The 21,609-nt window shown below is 42.0% G+C and overlaps 1 protein-coding gene across 14 annotated transcripts in view; it reads right to left on the bottom strand.

Moving 5' to 3' along the window:
- The window catches only part of disp1 (dispatched homolog 1 (Drosophila)), a 476,889-nt gene that overhangs the window by 63,892 nt on the left and 391,388 nt on the right, over positions 1–21,609 (bottom strand). For all 14 annotated transcript variants that reach the window (XM_059982659.1, XM_059982662.1, XM_059982660.1 and 11 more), the window contains one exon: positions 1,064–1,093. In XM_059982659.1, coding sequence (XP_059838642.1) covers positions 1,064–1,093 — 30 coding nt within the window. The remainder of the gene's footprint in view (positions 1–1,063; positions 1,094–21,609) is intronic.

The raw sequence follows: 21,609 nt of genomic DNA, 5'->3' as shown, positions 1-21,609 counted from the left end.
CACTGATGTCACCAACTGAAATGTCGTGGGAGACTGAAACATCGAGACATCAGGCTGTATGTGCTGCTATCAGAAGGCCCTTGCACTCAAACAATCTCTCTCGCTCTCTATCTTGATGGTGAGGTAAAGTTATTGGTCCTCAAGTCAGGCAACAAAGACCAGCAACATTGAAACAGCGAACTGCTGGTTTCCCATTCTCATTGTTTCAGCAACAATAGCTCTTTCTCCTTCACTAGTGACAGAGAGCCTGCCTGAGGTGTTGAAGTGTTGGGATGGACTAGATCATGGTCTCTGGGGGGCTTACATGTGGGTGAGTGGGAGCAGGGTGGTCTGATGCTTTTGCTGTTGCTTGTGAATGGAAAGGGGGAGGGGGGCTTTGGAGTTCTAACATTTTCTGTTATTCATTGTGTTTTTTTCTGTTTTGTGGATTCAGGTTGTAAACTGTATACATTTACTGATATTAAATTGAACCACTTGACTCTATAGCTCTATATCAAATGCTGAAACACTAAGGCGGGCAGGGATCAGCATGGATAGAGAAAGTAAGTTACCTCTTCATCAGAACCAGAAACAACTTATTCCTAGGGTTGGAGAATGAAAAACTAAAGGGCATAGATTTAAGGTGAGAGGGAAAGATTAATGGGAACCTGAGGGACAAATTTTTCCAAACAGAGACTTCACAGAATGATCTGCATGAGGAAGTGGTTGAGACAGGTACAATAACAACATTTGGACAGGTACATGGATAGGAAAGATTTGCTGGAAAAATGCTTCTTTGCTGTGTTACTCGATGACTTCATTAACCTTTAATTCTGCTGTATGATCCTATGAGCAGAAAGATTCAAGGCCATTGACTTCAGATGCTCAGTCTGTTTTCTCTGCACAGTTACTGCTTGACTTCGGGGTGTTTGCAGCATTCTGTGAATTGTGTAGTCTGATATACCCCCCTGCTACTACCGTCAACTCTGAACATTCCCAGTTCCCATACATACCCAACACCAACCTCCCATTACTTGTCAGCTCTGTAAAAGCATTGATCATGCTCTCAAATAAAGCCATTTACCTTCTAGGAAATCGGAACGGCCTTGGAGGTCTGTAAAGAAAACACAAAAAGGTACACAGTTAAATTGGGGCAGAAAGAGCACTACACATTGTTCTCTCAAACATTCACCCTGGGGAGGTAAGGCTAGATAATAACTTTCCTTCCTCTATCGACACTGATGACTCCAGGGCAACACTCCCACATCCTTGCTCCGTGGTTCCATCCTGTGAGTATTACCATTTGTGACTATTGCTGGTGCTAGAAAACGCACAAATCAAATCAATCCATCTTGCATCAAGTGACACACCCAGTGCTAATGCAGTTAAACCTTCCATTTATTTGCTATCTTTAACTTCATTAGGCATTGCAGATTGAAATAAGGACAGAATATATTGGAAATTCTCACCAGGTCAGGAATGAGAAAGTTAATGCTTCAGGTTTCAGAACAGTACAACACTTCAGCCCCTGATGTTGCGCCAAACTAATTAAGCTGATGAATGAGTTTGACCTGAAATGTTAATTCTGTTTCTTCCTCCTCAGCTGCTGCTTGACCTGCAGAGTGCTTCTAGCATTGTTAATCTTTTTATAACTTTAGGGAATAGATGGGGGCCTCACTCTTGAACATGTAATGAACTTCAAGAGTGTTGCTCATCGTTACAACTAGGAAAAATGCTCAATAATACTCCTAGTAAGGAGAGGAAGGGGAGGATATTGCTCCTGTTTCAATTGTCATGCTTGTCCCCGCTTCCCACCACCCCTCCACTGCACCAGTACACAATGAAGATATAATGGAGGCAGCTTACAAGTGGGAAGTAGAAATGGAGATGCTTAGGAAAAATTGATGAGGCTGTGGGGGAAAGGGTGTGTTGCTCTGGCAGAGAGCCAGTATGAAGCAGAGTGCCAAGTGGCTTTGCACAGTGCAGTAACCATACTCTATGAGTCAATGAAACTGGCCACCTCAGTGAGCTGTTTCCTGGAGAGGAACATGGTGGAGGATGGGAAAAAATAACCTCAGTGTTATTTTGGCCTCTTGCCACCTGTCTTGGATATCATTATATTTGCATTATGGGAACAGTACAATTTACCATCTGCTATTACAAGCTGCAATAATCGTTAAGTAAATTTCCCCAAATCCTCTGGAGTGCAATATAATCCATGGTGTGGCTGAACAGGCCTGATGACCACCTTCATTTCAGCTGTACAAACAGAAGAGAGAAAATCAACTGCTGATCAAACAGCAGGACCACGCTTCTCTTCCCCACTCAAATACTGTCACATATTTAACTCTCTGCCTCGTGCAGTCAAACCTGAACCAAATTCCATCTGCATCATAGGAGTCAACATCTGTGTTCACTTTCCACATGATTACTTTCACCTTGGAGGGTGGAAAACAAGGGCAAGCTTCACTGCAAAGTGAAATAAAAACCACACTCAGTCTCAGTGGCAAGGAGATCCAAACTGCTATTCCAGGTTTCCACAAGCCAGCCCCTTTTTGGAAAGCTGCTGATTTATGCCGCTTGGTCGCCTGTTCCACAGCATTAAAGTTCATGAGATCCAGTTGACTTGGTTATGGGCGGCAGAAGGTAGTGGCAAGTTTTGATTTTCTGATTGGAAGTGTATGATGGTGGTGTACCACAAGAATTGGTACTGATGCAGAAGGCATTAGTTATAGAGAAGCATCAACATGATGCCAGGCCGGTTTGGGGTTGTTTGACTCTATGACTACACATAAGCACATTTTCCAGAAACCCCACCATAGGTGGTTCCAAGCCCTGCTGCAAAAGGAGGAGGGTTGGGCATGAGGTGAACAACTCCATCCTGTAAAAACCCACAGCTACAGAAATGACAGCAGAAGCTCCAAAGACCTCATCATTGGGGGAGGAAGGATCTTCACCAAGAAGACACACGAAGCCGTGTGGTGAAAGCAGAAGACACACGAAGCTGTGATGCAAAAGCAGAGGCACATGGTCGATCAACCTTCAGCAGAAGGCAGAGGACTCTGGTGAGAAGCCCTAACAGTGGTGATGTGCTTAAGAAGAATCATCACATTTTCCAGAGGGGCTAACACTACATTGGTTAGCATTCAACTCACACAAAATGCTGGAGGATCTCAGCAAGCCAGGCAGCTTCTATTGAAAAGAGTACAGCTGAGTTTTGGGCTGAGACCCTTCGGCAGGATTTCAGCTGTCAGGAAATCTCTGTCAGAAACATGAATGATTCTTGCCCTGCATCCTGACTGGAATCCTTGTAGAATCTCAGGTGCTACAGCCAATGGGGTACATTTATCAGGAGAAGAAAATTCAGAATAATTTACTGATGAAATGTCTTGGCCTGAAGCATCGACTGCTTATTCTTCTCCACTGATGACATGCTGAGTTCCTCCAGCATTTCAGTTGGGTGTTACTCCGGATTACCAGCATCTGCAGAATCTTGAGTCCAAATAATTATTATTGGGTTTGGTTGACATACTTTCCCACTGGCCTTCCTCTACACTTCACTACCCTGCCTCTTTCTCCCCAACTCTTCCCCCAAACCTACCCTGAGGGGAAGCTCAGCTCAGTTGAGAAATGAGTCTCTAAGCCATTCACTGAGATCGAAGCTGATTCCATCACAATTCTGCCAAGGCTCCATTCCAACTGTATTCCCTGAATAAAATATGTCAACTGTGCTCAGGTTTAAATCCAGGTAGTATCTACTGTATTTTTGAAAGAGATCTCATTATGTGTATTTGTCTTTATTGCCTATCACATTTCCTGCCCAATACTTCCCACGAGCTGCAAAATATTCTCTCCATCAGTCCCTTTGACAGTTCTCTGTATCTCAACTAGGGAAGATTAACTGCACCTTGGAGCAGACACGACTGGGCAGATGGTCTCTTTCAGTGCTGTATTAATTAATGCGTCTGTGAATTCACCCCTTGATCTTCCACGCTGCAGAGTATAAATGGCTAAGCCTCTTATAAGCTAATGCTTGAAGCCTCGGTAAAAATGCTAAGGATAATAAGACATTGCTTTCAGAATTGAAAACAGCATTTTCAATATAGTTTCACTGGAGCTTAGTGTAGATGTAAGAAAACCTACATTTCTACACTTCCCTAACTTCTATCCTGCTAGGCACTAAAGCTAAAATTCCATTAGACCTTTTGATTAATATTTTGCATACAAGGTAGTCTTAAAGCAAAATACTACAGATGATGGAAACCTGAAATGGAACAGCTAATGCTGGAAATACCCAGAAGGACAGGCAGCATCTGAAGGGAGACAGCCAGTTCAAATTGGTGTCCTTGCACCAGGTCACTGACCTTTAATGTTAGTCCTGCTTCTCTCTTAAGAGTTACTGCCTGATATCAAGCATTTTATGTTTTATCGCAGTACACTTGTGTGACCTTTGTGCTTGGATCCCTGAACCCTTTTAAACACAGACTTCCATTTGTATAACACCTTTCACATCCTTTGCACAATGTTTAGAGTCAACAGAAATATTTTTAAAGCATAGTTACCATTATAATGCATTAATCAGTTTGTGCACAGCTCTCAGTAACAGGAAATAGATTTAATGATGATTGCTACTGCTCCAGAGCAGCAGATTACAGTTCCCAGGAGGGGAAGAGAGGGGCCTCTGAGCAGTAAATTTCTATGTTTTTCTGATCAGGAAGGACCTCCTGTAGCAATTTGTTAGATGAGAACAGCTCACTTAAATGTCCATTTTTATGTGGGACCCCATACAGAATGTTTACCAGGAGAAAACATAAGAGATGGCAAGTGCTGGAATCTGGTGTAAAACAAAAGTGACTTGCTGGAGGAGCTCAGTAGGTCAGGCAGAAACCGTGGAGGGAAATGGACAGTTAATGTTTTGGACTGAGACTCTTCATCTGGGCTTCAGAACGGAGCCCAAATGAAGGGTCTCAACCTAAACATTGACTTCCTATTTCTATCCACAGATGCTGCCTGACCTGCTGAGGTCCTCCAACAGTTTGAATTTTGGAAGAACAGTAGTGTTTGGATGGGGGAGAAGGTGATATGAAGCATGACAAGTAACAGTAGGCCTCTTGGACATAATGCAGTTTCATATTAGGAATTCCTCGGTGACTGGGCAGCACAGTAGTGTAGTAATTAGCATGCCACTATTACAGCAGCAGTGAGCTTGAGTTTTTAAGAAAGATTATGACCATACCATTGATCATGAATAATGCCAGGCTGGAATTAACTGCGTCGTCATCATTAAAGAATTATTATTGGGGAAAACAATGGGTTTAAATGTTGATAATTCCTTTGATCAAGAAGGTTAGTTCTGCTACTGCCTGTAAGGAACTTGTACCATCTCTCCCTGACTGCATGGGTTTCCCTTGGGTGCTGCAGTTTCCTCTGACATTCCAAAGACACATGTGGTGGTAGGTTAATTAGTCACGTTGATGTAATTGGGTGGCCTGGGTTTCTTGGACCAAAGGGCCTATTACCCTGTTGTGTCTCTAAATTTTAAAAAATCAATCAGATAACCAATTATTCTCCTTTACCATAGTGCCACAGAACCTCTTTTCCCACCAGACACAGTACATAAAGGATCAGTTTTACATCTTATCAAAAAGACAGCACTTCAATCAATGCAACGTTCCTCAATATTCAACTGAAGCAACACCCTGTATGTTTGTTTTGGAGGATGCCTTTGCCTTTGAGTCATCAGTTCCAACAGCAGTGGGGTACCCTATGCTTCAACCTGTGGGAAACCATACAGTATCTGGTCAAATGAAAGCAGTACTAGGGCTGACCACTCCTTAAAGAGATCCAGAGATACAAGTACATGGCTTCCTGAAAGTATGCAAAGTGATGAAGGAAGAGTATAGCATGCTTGCAAATGGGGCACTGAGTACAAGAGTTGGGATGTCAAGTTACAGCTGTATAGAATGATGATGAAGGATTGGAAATTGTGGACGATTTTGGACTCCACACTATAGGAAGGGTGTAATTTATCTAAAGATGGTGCAGAAATGAGTCACAAGGACGTGGTCAGGATCAGAGTGATTGAGTTACAATCATTGAATGATTGAGTTGCTTTCCCTGGAGCAAAGGAGGCTGAAATATGTTCTTATAGAGATTTATAAGATCATGAGAGACACAAGTGGATGGTCACACTCTTTTAATAAGGCAGGAGTGCCTAAAATTAGAGAGCATTGGTTTAAGATGAGTGCGAAAGATTTAAAGGGGACCAGAGGGGGAAATTCTTATTTAATAAACAAAATGGAATGAGCTGCCAGATGAAGTAGTAGAGAAGAGTACAATTACAGCTCTAAGAGACATTTTGAAAGATTCATGAACAGGAAAGATGTAGAGAAGCCAAATGCAGGCACATTACCTCAGGAAGACATCTTGGCCTACATGGAAGAGTTGCACCGAAGAGCTGGTTTCCATGCAGTATAATTTTATGACTTTTCTGTGCCCTTCAACATGGAATTTGTTTTGTCATTAATTAATTGCAAATGTTAGAGACATATTAGTCAGTGCTGATTGAAGCCTTCCTTCACAGAGAAATCATAAGAAATCTGAAACTTTCCTTTCCCATGAAACAGGTGCCAGGAATTAGTTGAAATTTCTAAACATAGAATGACATTTTTTTTCATTAAGTAGGGGCAGAAGCAAGGGAGAAAACAAGTTCAGGCAATCAGCTGCAAATTCATGGAACGACAGAACTGGGTTGAGCAGCTGAACGGCCTTCTCTGATACCTCTGCTGGGCTGGAGTGAGTATCTTGTATAAAACCTAGGATAGTGCATGTCTTGGCACTAAGTTTTTGGTTAGAGCAGTGTAGATAGAGAAGGTCAGATTGTGAATCTCATGAAAGTACAGTGGCTCTGGTACCCCCTGACTGCTCCACAGAACCCACGCACACTGGCAGGAAGACTGCCTCAGAGCAAGGTCTGTAGTTACCATCAGCTACCGCAGGGAACCAGGAAAGAAAATACAAACTTCTTCAAAGACAAAGCCTGGACAAATGCAAGCCACACTGAAATATGAGCTCCACAGAAGTCCAAGAAATGCTGTAATGGATAACAGATGGCTCTGTGAATAACTGGGACCTCAGTGGAAAGAGCTTATTGTTCACTCATTAATTTAGCACCAAGCTGACTTTTATTCAAATTACTCACATGACCTACAGGACCTTGTTGTGTGCAAATTGGCTACAGTATTTCTTTCACAGGTTTGGGAGGCCTTGGGTTTGAGAATGGTTCCAGTTAAACGAAAGTCCCTCTTAAGGTATTAAGAGAGAACCTGAGGTGAGTTGTGGACAGAGACGATAGTGACAGGCAGCTCAAGGCTCCCCACGTTGACCTTTACTTTGAGCTTGGAGATGAACTGCTGGCATAGATAGGGTAGACAGTCAGAGTCTTTTTCTCAGGGTAGAAATGTAAAGTATTAGAGGACATGAATTTAGGGTGAGAGTGGGAACTTAAAGGAAATGTACAGAACAAATCTTTTTTTACCTGAGTGGTAGGTGATTGGAATGGGCTGCCAGGGACAGTGAAAGCAGAAACTATAGTGGTGTTCAAAAAGGCTGTTCAACAGAGACATGAATATGCAGGAGATGGAACTATATGGAACACTAACAGGCAGGAGAGATTTAGTTTAATTCGGAATTGTGTTTGGCACAGATGCTGTGGGTCAAAGGCCCCGTTCCTGTGCTCTCAATGTCAACCACATGGCTAAAGTACCGTATCCAGATGCATCACAGCTTGGTATGGCAATGCTCTACCCGAGAGAGTTGTGGATACAGCTGAGCACATTACAGAAATCACCTTTCCATCTATCGCTTCCTGACTGTCTACACTTCTTGCTGCCTCACTAAAGTTCTGCACTTTCTCTCTTCTCTCTCCTCTCATTCGGCACAAGATACAAAAGCCTGAAAGCTCATGGACAGCTTCTATCCCACCGTTATAATCTCCTAATCTACCCTGCTTTTTGGCCCTGCACCTTGTTGTTTCCTTGCATTGCACTTTCTCAGTTAATTCTGCATTCTGTTAATATTTCCCCTTGTACTCTCTCAATGCAATGTTATAACGAAATGAACTGTCTGGATGGTTTTCACTATATTTCAATAGATGTGACAATACTAAACCAATTTACCAATCTTTGTACCATCTATAAAAGCCTCTACTATGGCTGTAGATAACACTTATATAGCATATACAACACCAAAAAAGAGGGACTTAGCCCTGAACTCCATGGAACTTCACTTGTTACAGCCTTCCATTCATAAAAACACCCATTAACCACTTCAAACAACACACACACAATGCTAGTGGAACACAGCAGGCCAGGCAGCATCTACAAGAAGAAGCACTGTCGACGTTTCAGGCCTAGACCCTTCCTCGTGTTTGCTCATTAACTACCTCACTTGGTTTCCTGTTATTGGGCTAATTTTGGATCTAACTTGCTATTTCCCTTGCCAGGATGATGCTCATTAAAGTCTTGGTAAAAATCCATTCACTGCCCTCTCGGGATCCATCTTGTTATCTCTTCTATTAATTCAATCAAATTGTTAGAAAGTTCATCATCATCATCATAATTGGCCTGGCCCAGCATTGCGGACCAAAGCACAGAAGATTCTGCAGATGCTGGAAATCTTGAGCAACACACACAAAATGCTGGAGGACTCAGCAGGTCAGGCAGCATCTATAGATAGGGGATAAAACATTCACTGTTTATTCCCCTCTATAGATGCTGCTTAACCTTCTGAGTTAATCCAGTGTTTTGACTGTGGGCCAAAGGTCCTGTTCCTGTGCAGTCAGAAATTACTTTCTCTTAACTACATGCTGACCATCCGTAATTAATCCACACCTTTCAGAAAGTTAAGTTTATAATATCTTTTTGAATGATTAGGTGGTTTGGTTTATTCTTTCCTCTCTTACCAAACAATAGCACAGTGTTAGCCTCCCTCCCAGTCTACTAGGCCATTTGGGCAGCCAGCGAGGATTAGAAAGCTGGGCTCAGACCCTTCACAGTTTTTTTCCTTGTTTGCTTCTTCCCCTGGGTGTATTTCATTTGGATCTGACAACAGTTGCAAATACAATTAAATTCTAATAATTCTCCCCATCAACATTTCACACCTGTCTGTTTTGACATAGGAATCATCACCCAGTTGCAAAGTATTAATCAGGAACTTTTCCTACGTTATTAGGAAAACACACACTGGTTATTAGTTCTTGGCCTTGCTCCTTCCTGACTCCCTTTGGCTTAGATTTTGCTGGATTATACTTGTCAATATGTTTCGATGCTCTCTATTGGCTTTCCCAATTACCTTTTTAATCTCACTCCTACACTTTCCAAACCACGACAGAAAGCTTGCAAAAGTGTCCTGTGTTCAACAGGAAGACAGTTACCTTTGAGAGACTAACCCTCTTCGGGGTAGCCATGAGAAAGGAAGGTCACTTGACTGTAGTATTTTATATATTTCAGAATCAGAATCGGATTTAATATCACTGGCATATGTTGTAAAATTTAACTTTATGGCAGCAGTACAATGAAATATATGATAAATAAACAGAAAAGCAGAATTACAGTAAAAAAAATATATATCTTAAATAGTTAAGTTAAAATATATTGTGCAAAAAAAACAAATAAAAAAGTCGTGAGGTAGTGTTCATGGGTTCAATGTCCATTTAGGAATCGGATGGCAGAAGGGAAGAAGTTGTTCCTGAATCGCTGAGTGTGTGCCTTCAGGCACACACCTCTTTCTTGATGGTAACCGTGAGAAGAGGGCATGTCCTGGGTGGTGAGGATCCTTAATGATGGACGCCACTGAGGCTCATACCCATGATGGAGCTGACTAATCCTTTAGTTTCTACAACTTATTTCGATCTTATGCAATAGCCCTTCCTCCCTACCCGCCCCATACCAGATGGTGATGGAGCCAGTCAGAATGTTCTCCATGGTCCATTTGCAGGAATTTTCAAGTGTTGTAGTTGACAAAGCAAATCTCCTCAAACTCTTAATGTAATATAGCCACTGCCTTGCCTTCTTTGTAGCTGCATCAATATGTTGTGTCTAGGTTAGTTCCTCAGAGATATTGAGGACCAGGAACTTGAAATTGCTCAAGGTGTCCCAAATTGCTTTACACCCAAAGTAGTTGAGAAATGCATCTAGTACAGTGGTGTTAGACACAGTAAGAGTACTGTGAGGTGTAGCATACAACAGCAACAGAATCAGGGTCAGAATAAGACCATGCCAAGGTAAACCAGTGGATTGCTTTGAAAACCAGGACGAGATGGTATTGCTAGGGTTCCTAAGGGTGCTACACACCATGGCACAGGACAGGTCCTATGCTTACCTCAGCCATCTGTCTAAGCCAGACTAAGTCCTGTGTTCTATACTGATCTTTATAGTTACCAAACGTGGAAATTTCAGAAAAGCTTTCTTATCTTGAAAATCATAAGCATCCCATGTCCAATGAAATTAGTGGTCTGGAGAGAGAGGTGAAATAGACTATCAAATCTCCACAGGCACCATCAACTGAAAACATAAGATGAACATCACAAAATATGGCTATCACTTCAAAGTAGCTGCTTAATTAATGAAGATATCTGAGCTATGAACAAATGAATTTCAGTGACTGACTGTTTTCAACAAGTGGGAAAATACCACCCAGTGGAGCAGGACCAGCTGTGACCTCAGTCATACAGCTACTTCATCTCTGAAGTAATGGCACAAGAGCAAAAGGACAGGCAAACCTACTTGCTTCCCCGCTGAACTGTACCTCATATGGAGCTAGAAACAAGATTGAGATGGTGGGGATTACTTATGTTTTATCCAGGTCCCTTCAGAAACAGTTCATGCAAAATGTTAGCACCAGTTCATGGCAGAGTAAAAGGAATCAAAAACAGTGAATATTGGAATGAAATACTGTGCATTTTGGTTCATTGGGACACATAGGGACTAGTACATTTTAGCCCAATTAAGTGGCAGCCCCTATTAGTCCAAGTGTTATAGAAATAGTTAAAAGCAATAAAAAGAAAAAAACTACCGTTTAACTATGTAACAAACTACACTGTGTATTTAAATGAAATACAGAATACATTAGAACACTAACAATACCTCTAAAGTACTATAAAACTGTGTAATAATTCCTAGTAGTTATCAATGGAGGATTTCATCTGTTGTGTTCTTTTAATTAACTGTAAATGAACGAATCTGTGCAGACACCTAGTGCAGATAATGGACTGCCTTCAAACAATGCTTTCTATGATTGCACCCTCCAAATCTTCAGTTTCATTGGAACATTCAAGATGATTGTTAATACCTTTGTAATTCCTAACCCGATGAAGCAATGAAATGGCTTGATTTTCACTCTTGGCTGTTTCTGGCATCTCCAAATCTGAATGCTTGAAACCACAGTGAGCAGAACGGTTCTGAATTGTCTTGCTGCTTATTTCTCAACAACTATCACTGACAGAAAGCAATGCTTTTTGAACACAAACACATGCAATTGACACTATTTAAAAACAGATTTCTCTAAGAACAGTCGTGGAAGCACAAGTGACTGATGTTAGTTAGAAACTGTTCGGCGACAGTCACTTTTCCCGATTAAGCGGCATATTGTCCCAAATTTAAAAGAGGGAATCCTAGCTATTTCCTCAATATAGTTTTTGTTCTTTAGTTGTCCCAAATAAATGGTTGCCCCAATTAAACCAAATCCACTGTATAGACACAAGAATTCAAGCACTTAATTTTATGTCCTGATGAAGGGTCTCCACAAAATGTCATCTTCCTGAGCCCCTAAAGCATTTTGTGTTGCTTGCCGTTTATGTCAGAGGTTTTCAGTGGAGACACAAGACACTGCAGATATTAGATTCTGGAGCAGCAGCCAGTCTGCTGGAAAGACTCGGTGGATCGAGCAGCAGCTGTAAGGTGAGGACTGTTGATGTTTCAAATTGAAACTCTGAGCCAAAATTTCAACAATTCATTTCTTCCCACAGGTGCTGTTTGACCCACTGAGTTCTTCCTGCAGATTGCTTGTTCCTCTGGTATCAGACCCTGAATTCAAGATATTGAATCTTGAATCAAAGGGTTCAAAGTACATTGAATGTCAGAGAAATGTACAGGTGTTCCCCCCCCCCTTACAAAGGTAGAGCATTCCTATGAAACCTTTCTTAAGCTGAAATGGTGTAAAGCGAAGAACCATTAATTTGTATGAGAAAAATTTCCGTTAAAGCGAAAATCCTCTTTGCAATGCGAAAACAGGTTACAAATGTAGGTCTTTTGTAAAAGCGAAACGGTGTAAAGCGAACATTCGTAAAGCGGGGGACACCTGTATACAATATACATCCTGAAATTCTCTTTCAGGATGCATTGTCTTGAACCATAATGCATTCATAATGACCTTTAGCATATATTGATTCACCTTCACAGGGACTCCTGAAAATAATTACAACAAATTTAATTGTGAACTCACTGAATAACTCATAGGCTCAAACAGCACAGAAACAGGCTCTTCAACCTGAACGTCCATGCCTTCCTATACTAAACCTATTTTCCTGCATTTGGCCCATATCCTTCTATTCCTTTACTATCCATGTATGTATCTGTCCAAATGCTTTTTAAACATTGTGATTGTACTAACTGCCTCTACTCTGGCAACTTGTTCCATATACCCTATTGCACTCTGTGTTAAAATACCTGCCCCTCAGATCTTCAAGTATTTCCCCTCTCATCTCAAACTTACATCTGGTTTCAGACTCCACATTCTTGTAAAAAGACTGATCATCGACTCTATTGATGACCTTCATAATTTTATAAATCTTCAAGATCACACCTCATGAAACAGGAATGAAAAAGTTTAGGAGCAGAATATCATTTATGAAACAGGGCAATGCTCCATGATTACAATGCAAAAAAAGACACCATGGTTAAAGTGAATAATTAACAATTTTGTTCTGTGTGGCCCCTGGGTGGGAAGACCTGAACAGAATTTGTCATGGAGATGAAGAGTAAGCTGGTTGAATCAGCAACCAGGGTGGCGAACTGAAATGAATAAAACCACAAAGGTATAGGATGCAACTTGGCTGTAATAGAATGAGGGGTTTTACTAAATAGATAATATTTAAATTATATATTGATGAATTATAACAAACACAAGATGCTGGAAACCTTGAGGAACATGTAACAAGGGCTGAATGAACTCAGCAAATCAGGCAGTATCTATGAAGAGGAATAAACAATTGATGATTTATCCCCCTCCCTCCCCCAACCACCTTATTCTAGTTTCTCTATTCCTCTTCAGTCTTAATGAAGGGACTCGGCCAGAAACCTCCATTTGTTTATTCCTCTCCAAACACTGCCTGACTTGCTAAGTTCCTCCAGTACTTTGAGTGTGTTCCTGATGAATTATAGCACTATGAATGATGGATTACAAAGGAAATTACATTAAAAAAGGAGATAAAGTAACACTTCAAGAACAGCTACTTTCTTTTAACCATTCAATTCAAACCAACCAGTGTCAGCACTTCAGTTAGATCCCAGAGTGACAATGCAGCAATGAAAACTGGAGCTTTGAGAGTGGAAAAGTGATAGGGAAACTGGAGGTGGAACTGTAGAGGAAAGGAAGCGATATCAGAGCTTTACACTATTCTAAGTACCAAGGAGCTCCATTAAATAGGTGGACAAAAGCCCGACATGCGCACCAATATTTGGAGTAGAAAAGGCATATTCTCAACTTGCCTTCAATTATCCGGGATATAGGGGAGCATGGAGGTAATGGTTTGTTATGCTACACTTGAAGTACTGTGTGTGGTTTTGGGAAGGAACCTTTAGGTTGTCATAGCCGGGGGTTAGTGGGAATAATTCCTACTACCGATATGCATTGCCTTCTGTGGTGGGATGCACTCTCACATTATTTGAGATTCAAAGAATGTATGCAGTATGCAACCCTGTGATTCGCCTTCCCACAGACAGCCATGAAATAATGAAAACCATGGAACCCATTCAAAGAAAAACATGAACCCCCAACACACAAAAAACTACAAATCACGCAAACAGCAAAATAAGCAAAAAACAGAATATAAAACACCCACCCACAAAGTCATCACAAAAATGATCTAGACAAGCACGTGGATCACCAAGCCTTAGAAGACTATGGACCATTGCTGGCAAATGAAATGAATATAGATAGGTACATAGTAAAACACAAAGCACTAAAGAAACCTATGGAGGAAAATGGACAGTTGACATTTCAGGTTGAGCCCCTTCTTAGTATAAATGGGTATTTGTCCTGATGCAGTGTTTTGACCTGAAATCCAGCTTGCTTTATCCATATTTTTTCTCTTTTTCCATTCTCGTTTTCTGCCTCCATCTATCATTCACCTGCCACAATTCCAGCTTCATCCTTGCTCACATCCTCTACCTGGCACAACCTGCCCATCAGCTTATACCCCTCATCAGTCCATCAAATGCCTCGGAGTCCTGTCCCATCACCCAATCCCCTTCTCCTCTCTATACTGGCCATCTCACTGCTCCACTCTCAGCCCTGATGCAGACTTTTGGCCTCAGATATTTCTTTCCTTCCACAGATGCTGCTCATCCTTTCTTTGTCATAGATGAGCAGTTGATGTTCAGCAGGGCTACAGCGGGCCAAAGGGCCTATTTATGTGATACTTTTAAAAAATTATCAACAGGATCAAGGTGATTTATTGATTAATCAGAAACTGCTGAAGATCCATGCTGTATACATTGTACAGACAAAAAAGGAGTTAATGTAACAGAGGACATTACAATGTAATGACTCTGCCACTAGATGTCAGCATCAGACAGTGACGAAAGAGCCAGACTGCAGTTTCAGTTGGTCCGACAAACTAACAAAGTCTGACCTAGTTCCTTTAACAGCATCAAGATCTAATTTTGAAGGGCTCATAGCTTCACCTTAGTAGCTTAAGATTATATTCTTTACAACTCATTACAGAAACATTTGGGATCTTTGGAGATGAGAACAGTAAGGAAGTTATGCTAAAATATTACACTTTTCAGCTGGAGGGCACCACACTTCAGGAAGAAAGTTAAGGTCTTGGGGAAAGCAAGGCATAGGTCATGTATTAGATTAGCAGGTCAGGCAGTATCAGTGGAGGGGAATAAAGAGCTGAGATCCTTCAGTTTGAAGGGGAGATTTAATGTAGGTATTGCAAGTGATCATGTCCTGATGAAAGTCGGTGGGCAGAAGCCAAAGGGGAAAATTGAAGAATTTTGTTTCAAGTCAGTTGCTGTGATTGGAAATGTATTGATTGCCTGGAAGATTGGTGGTAGGAGGAGCAGTCGTAGAGACATAGGAGACAGCAAGTGCTGGAATCTAGAGCAACAAGCTGCTGGAAGAACTCATCAGGCTGAGCAGCATCTGTGGGAAGAAAGAAATTGCCGACGTTTGGGTTGAAATTGTTGCTTGATTGGCTGAGTTCTTCCACCAGATTGTTGATCTAGAAACAGTAAATTGGATAAAGAGGGGAAAAGAAAATGGTTGTGGGGGTGAAGAAGAGCAGAATAACTGGGCAAATGTGAGCACAGGTACAATGTACTTTCATCTTAGATTATTCTGTATTTTTTATTTATTCATTTATTTTGAGATGCAAGCAATTTTCCCCTTTGGCTTCTGCCCACCAACTTTCATCGGGACATGATCACTTGCAATACCTACATTAAATCTCCCCATAAACTGTCAGCTTCAAAGATTAGGACCTCAACCTAAAACATCATTCCCCTCCTCTGATGCTGCCTGACCTGCTAATCTAATACATGATCTTTGCCTTGCTTTCCCCAAGGCCTTAACTTTCTTCCTGAAGTGTGGTGCCCTCCAGCTGAAAAGTGTCATATTTTAGCATAACTTCCTTACTGTTCTCATCTCTGTTGCGATGCCGAAGATCCCTAAGCTAACGATGAGCCACTTTTGTGAAGCATTGTGGTCCAAGGGAGTTCCAGGAATTAGACCAGGTGATGAGAAAGGACCAGAGATATATCTTTAAGTCCAGAGGTTGTGAGATCCTGCAGCTGGTGATAATGGTTCCAGGCATCATGGCCGGTCAAACGCTGCCCTGATGTCTGAGCAGTCACTCTCACTTCTGGAATTCAGCTCTTTGATCCGTGTTTGCTCCAAGCTGTGTTGAGGTCCAGTGAAACTCAAACTGGGTGCTGGCAAGCAGACTGCTTGGTAATAACAGCTTTCCTACAACTTACACTATGTGATGTGACATTCCACTTTGATAAGATTATGTCCTGCCATGAACATTGGAAAAAACCACTACTGGTAAATTATGAAGTGTACTGAGGTGTTGCTCTTAATGCACTGAAATCTCCATATGGTTAGTTTCAACCTGACTAGTGGTGATTAAGTACAAGTTTCTGACTATGTGCCAGCTACACAGCTTGGAACAGCTGGGACTGGGGCTGGGGGTTACAGCAAATTTCACAGATGCTAAGCCTCCCCTCAGCATTCCCCTGGCCTGAGCTAATGGACATCAGAAGGCCCCTTCATGGGAGAAACACTGACCTCCAGCTTGCCTGACTAATCTTGTCTCAACTTCGTTTATCATTTCTCCTGAGGCTTTTGCCTTTTCTGACAAAAGTCTGACAGGATTGATTTCACATCTGGAGCCCGCTCAGATGTTAGGGTGGCACCGTATTAATACAACACAGCTTACACATAATTTCACCGGATGTAAGCTCAAGCTCTGCTGTGAAATAAAGTCTAAGGTTAAATATAAAACCCAAGCTCACCTTTGCTTAAGATGATCAGCAATAATAATTGAACAAATATATCCAATTCAGTGATGCTAGAATATTTCCCAAGTGGGGGCAGTTCTACAATTCAGTGGACAGGACTGGAAGAAGCTATACAAGATTGTAGACACAGTCAGCTCCATCACCCTTCCCACTACTGAGGACATCTTCAAGAGACAGTACCTCAAGCAAGTGGCATCCATCACTAATGGTCTCATCATCTGGGACATGCTCTCCTCTCACTGCTGCCACTGGGGCGGAGATATACGTGCCTGAAAAGGGTCACCAACAGTTTCTTCCCCTCTGCCATCAGGTTTCCGAATGGTCCATGAACCCAACCACATTATTTTTTTACATTATATATTTATTTTGTAATTTATGGTAAATTTATGTCTTTGCACTGTATTGCTGCGGTAAAACATTTTCTTAGGGCCCCAAACTCCTAGTACCCAGTATCCCACCAATAACATTCATGTCCTCAAGTGCTAAACAAAATGGATGAAATACCGTTGTTCTTAAAGCCCAAATGATTCTTTGCGTGCTCTGAGAACTTGATTTTTATTTGCAAGAGTCTTCAGTTCAATTCCAACAAGAAGACTGTTAAAAGGTAAATCTTTGTCCAAGTTCCAGCATTCCTTCATGGACCACGTTCCTTCCCTTCCACACACATTTCATGTCTTGTTCCCCTCCTACTTTCCATTTCTATTTATTCTCTTTTGAATTTCTCAGTTATTTCTGCCTCTGGAGCACTTTCCTTCCCTTGCTCCTTCTGCAGCGCTAGACATGGTACTCGGGGAGGAAGCTTGCAACTGAAATAAAGACCAAGCAAGTACAGTTGCCAGGAAGCATTTGACCAAGAATCCTGATCTCGAGCTTGTAGCACTTCTTTGCAAATTAAATCCACCACTGGAATCTACATAGCACCACTGACCAATAAAAACATCCTGAGGCATTTCTCAGAGATATTGTGTCAACCAATCAGAGGCAAGGCCCAGCAGATACTACAAGAAGTGAGTGACAAGAGGCTACAGTTAGGAAAACATTGCATCCAGCGGAAAAGCTTCGAGTTTGGAGCTGGTTAAAAGAGTGAATGGGTTCAAGGTGGGTGGAAATTGAGTATGAGATCATTAATTAATCTTTCTCATCGTGTAATGAGAAAATCTGTTTCAGAAGCAGTTTGCAAATCAGTCAGTCAATTTCCAATTAGTGTTATGAAGGAAGGTGCAGCAGAACGGACAGTCTGCAGCAGGAGTTTGTGTGGCAACAATTCAATGCTTAGCTCACACAAAGACATTGCAGAAGATATACTTCAGACATGACCATCCAAGTGAATCTTCAGAAGGAGCTGAACACAAGGATGAGGATTACAAACTGCAGAGAGACCGATGAACCTATATCCCAGTGAACAGAGATGCCAACCCAGAAATCCAAAGGCAGGGGGCTGAGCAGGACCAGGACAGCAGAGCAGAATCAGGAAGATGTACGGAAGATGGAAGATAGGAGGCAGGCAGAAAAGCATTTGAAGATTCAAGTATGCGGGTGACATATGTTTAATTGAGGGTTTCAAGTGGAGATTGATGGGAATCAGACATTACAGAAGGAAAGAAACTATACCCATTCTCATTGTTGCTCCTTCAGTGTACCACTCCCTTACTCCTAGATCCACTAACCACTCCCCTCTGATCTAGTTTAACTCCAAGTCGCAATGACTACTTCCCTCTGGTACTGTTTCACTCCCAGTACTGATAACCACTCCCACTCCAACTGACACTCCCCTCCAATCCAGTTCCACTCCTACTCTGACACTCCCCTCCAATCCAGTTCCACTCCTACTCTGACACTCCCCTCCAATCCAGTTCCACTCCCACTCCAACTGACACTCCCCTCCGATCCAATTCCACTCCCACTCCAACTGACACCCCCCTCCGATCCAGTTCCACTCCCACTCCAACTGACACTCCCCTCCGATCCAATTCCACTCCCACTCCAACTGACACCCCCCTCCGATCCAGTTCCACTCCCACTCCAACTGACACTCCCCTCCAGTGTAGCTTCACTCCCATTACTCTCCGAGCTGGTTTCATTCCCAGTCCCAATAACCATCTCATGATCCTGAGGAGCACAGAGAAGGTGAGCGATCTTTTTGCAAGCTTGAATAATTGAAAACTAGAGGACATAGTTTTAAGGTTTGAGGTAAATGGTTTGGTCACAACCTGAGGGGCAACTTTTGTTTTGAGGAGTTGGTGACCACCCAAGCCAGTTAAAAGCACCAAGACTTAGAGTCGTAGGTGTCTTGCTTCCATGCTCTATCTGTGATCTGTCCTCTGAAGATTGTGAAGAGTGGCAGGGACGTGTAGAATGAGAAAGGGGCAGGTGGCATGTGAACTTCTGGGTGGATACTTATTTGTATGCTCCTGATGTCATGAGTTACTCCTATTGTTCTGATAGAGGCTGCTCAGTGTCTTCTGCTGCTGTTCCTCATTCTGAATAGGCCAGGAATCTGTATGAGTTGACAAGGACGTTATACTTGGAGTCTCAGAACACATATGTGGGAGATTTTTCTCAGTCCTCTTGTTAATCTTTTGCCATGATTGAGTGCTTGTTTCAGACATCTGGGAGCTGGCAAACAATGTACATGGCCCATAACCTAGCCTGATAAGAGTATAATCTTAATTGCTGTGAGAGAAGGCACTAGTTTACCCATATCACCAATGGATTTAGATAATATGAAAACAAATGGTGGTGCTTCTCCAGGACACAAGAGGATCTATCTTACAGTAAACATACAGAAAATAAATGTCCTCTATTAATCAATCCCTGTGGTTCATCAACAAACCCAATAATCAAGATCCACAAGAAGACCTTGGAAAACATGCATCACTTTCAATTTCCCTGGACAACAAAGATTTTGCTTCCTGAATACTTCTTGGTGCATCTTATGGATTTTGGGCTGCTGATCAGGAGGGATAGACAGGAAAGAAAAGGAGGTGGGGTAGCATTGCTGGTTAGAGAGGAGATTAACGCAATAGAAAGAAAGGACGTTAGCCTGGAGGATGTGGAATCGATATGGGTAGAGCTGCATAACACTAAGGGACAGAAAACACTGGTGGGAGTTGTGTACAAGCCACCTAACAGTAGTAGTGAGATTGGGGATGGCATTAAACAGGAAATTAGAAATGCGTGCAATAAAGGAACAGTAGTTATAATGGGTGACTTCAATCTACATATAGATTGGGTGAACCAAATTGGTAAGGGTGCTGAGGAAGAGGATTTCTTGGAATGTATGCGGGATGGTTTTCTGAACCAACATGTCGAGGAACCAACTAGAGAGCAAGCCATTCTAGACTGGGTATTGAGCAATGAGGAAGGGTTAGTTAGCAACCTTGTTGTGCGAGGCCCATAATATGGTGGAGTTCTTCATTAAGATGGAGAGTGACATAGTTAATTCAGAAACAAAGGTTTTGAACTTAAAGAAGGGTAACTTTGAAGGTATGAGACATGAATTAGCTAAGATAGACAGGCAAATGATACTTAAAGGGTTGACAGTGGATATGCAATGGCAAGAACTTAAAGATCGCATGGATGAACTACAACAATTGTTCATCCCAGTTTGGCAAAAGAATAAACCAGGGAAGGTAGTGCACCCGTGGCTGACAAGGGAAATTAGGGATAGTATCAAGTCCAAAGAAGAAGCATATAAGTTAGCAAAAAAAAAGCAGCACACCTGAGGACTGGGAGAAATTCACAGACCAGCAGAGGAGGACAAAGGGCTTAATCAGGAAAGGGAAAAAAGATTATGAGAGAAAGCTGGCAAGGAACATAAAAACTGACTGTAAAAGCTTTTATAGATACGTGAAAAGAAAAAGATTGGCCAAGACAAATGTAGGTTCTTTACAGTCAGAAATAGGTGAATTGATCATGGGGAACAAGGACATGGCAGACCAATTGAATAACTACTTTGGTTCTGTCTTCACTAAGGAGGACATAAATAATCTTCCGGAAATAGTAAGGGACCGAGGGTCTAGTGAGATGGAGGAACTGAGGGAAATATATGTTAGTAGGAAAGTGGTGTTAGGTAAATTGAAGGGATTAAAGGCAGATAAATCCCCAGGGCCAGATGGTCTGCATCCCAGAGTGCTTAAGGAAGTAGCCCAAGAAAATGTGGATGCATTAGTGATAATTTTTCAAAACTCCTTAGATTCTGGATTAGTTCCTGAGGATTGGAGGGTGGCTAATGTAACCCCACTTTTTAAAAAAGGAGGGAGAGAGAAACCTGGGAATTATAGTCCGGTTAGTCTGACATCGGTGGTGGGGAAAATGCTAGAGTCGGTTATCAAAGATGTGATAACAGCACATTTGGAAAGAGGTGAAATCATCGGACAAAGTCAGCATGGATTTGTGAAAGGAAAATCATGTCTGACGAATCTTATAGAATTTTTTGAAGATGTGACTAGTAGAGTGGATAGGGGAGAGCCAGTGGATGTGGTATATTTAGATTTTCAAAAGGCTTTTGACAAAGTCCCACACAGGAGATTAGTGTGCAAACTTAAAGCACACGGTAATGGGGGTATGGTATTGACGTGGATAGAGAATTGTTTGGCAGACAGGAAGCAAAGAGTGGGAGTAAACGGGACCTTTTCAGAATGGCGGGCAGTGACTAGTGGGGTACCGCAAGGCTCAGTGCTGGGACCCCAGTTGTTTACAAAATACATTAATGATTTAGACGAGAGAATTAAATGCAGCATCTCCAAGTTTGCGGATGACACAAAGCTGGGCGGTGGTGTTAGCTGTGAGGAGGATGCTAAGAGGATGTAGGGTGACTTGG

Source organism: Hypanus sabinus, chromosome 10 (assembly GCF_030144855.1).
Source record: "Hypanus sabinus isolate sHypSab1 chromosome 10, sHypSab1.hap1, whole genome shotgun sequence".
Taxonomy (NCBI): domain Eukaryota; kingdom Metazoa; phylum Chordata; class Chondrichthyes; order Myliobatiformes; family Dasyatidae; genus Hypanus; species Hypanus sabinus.
This window is presented reverse-complemented; position numbering and strand designations above follow the sequence as displayed.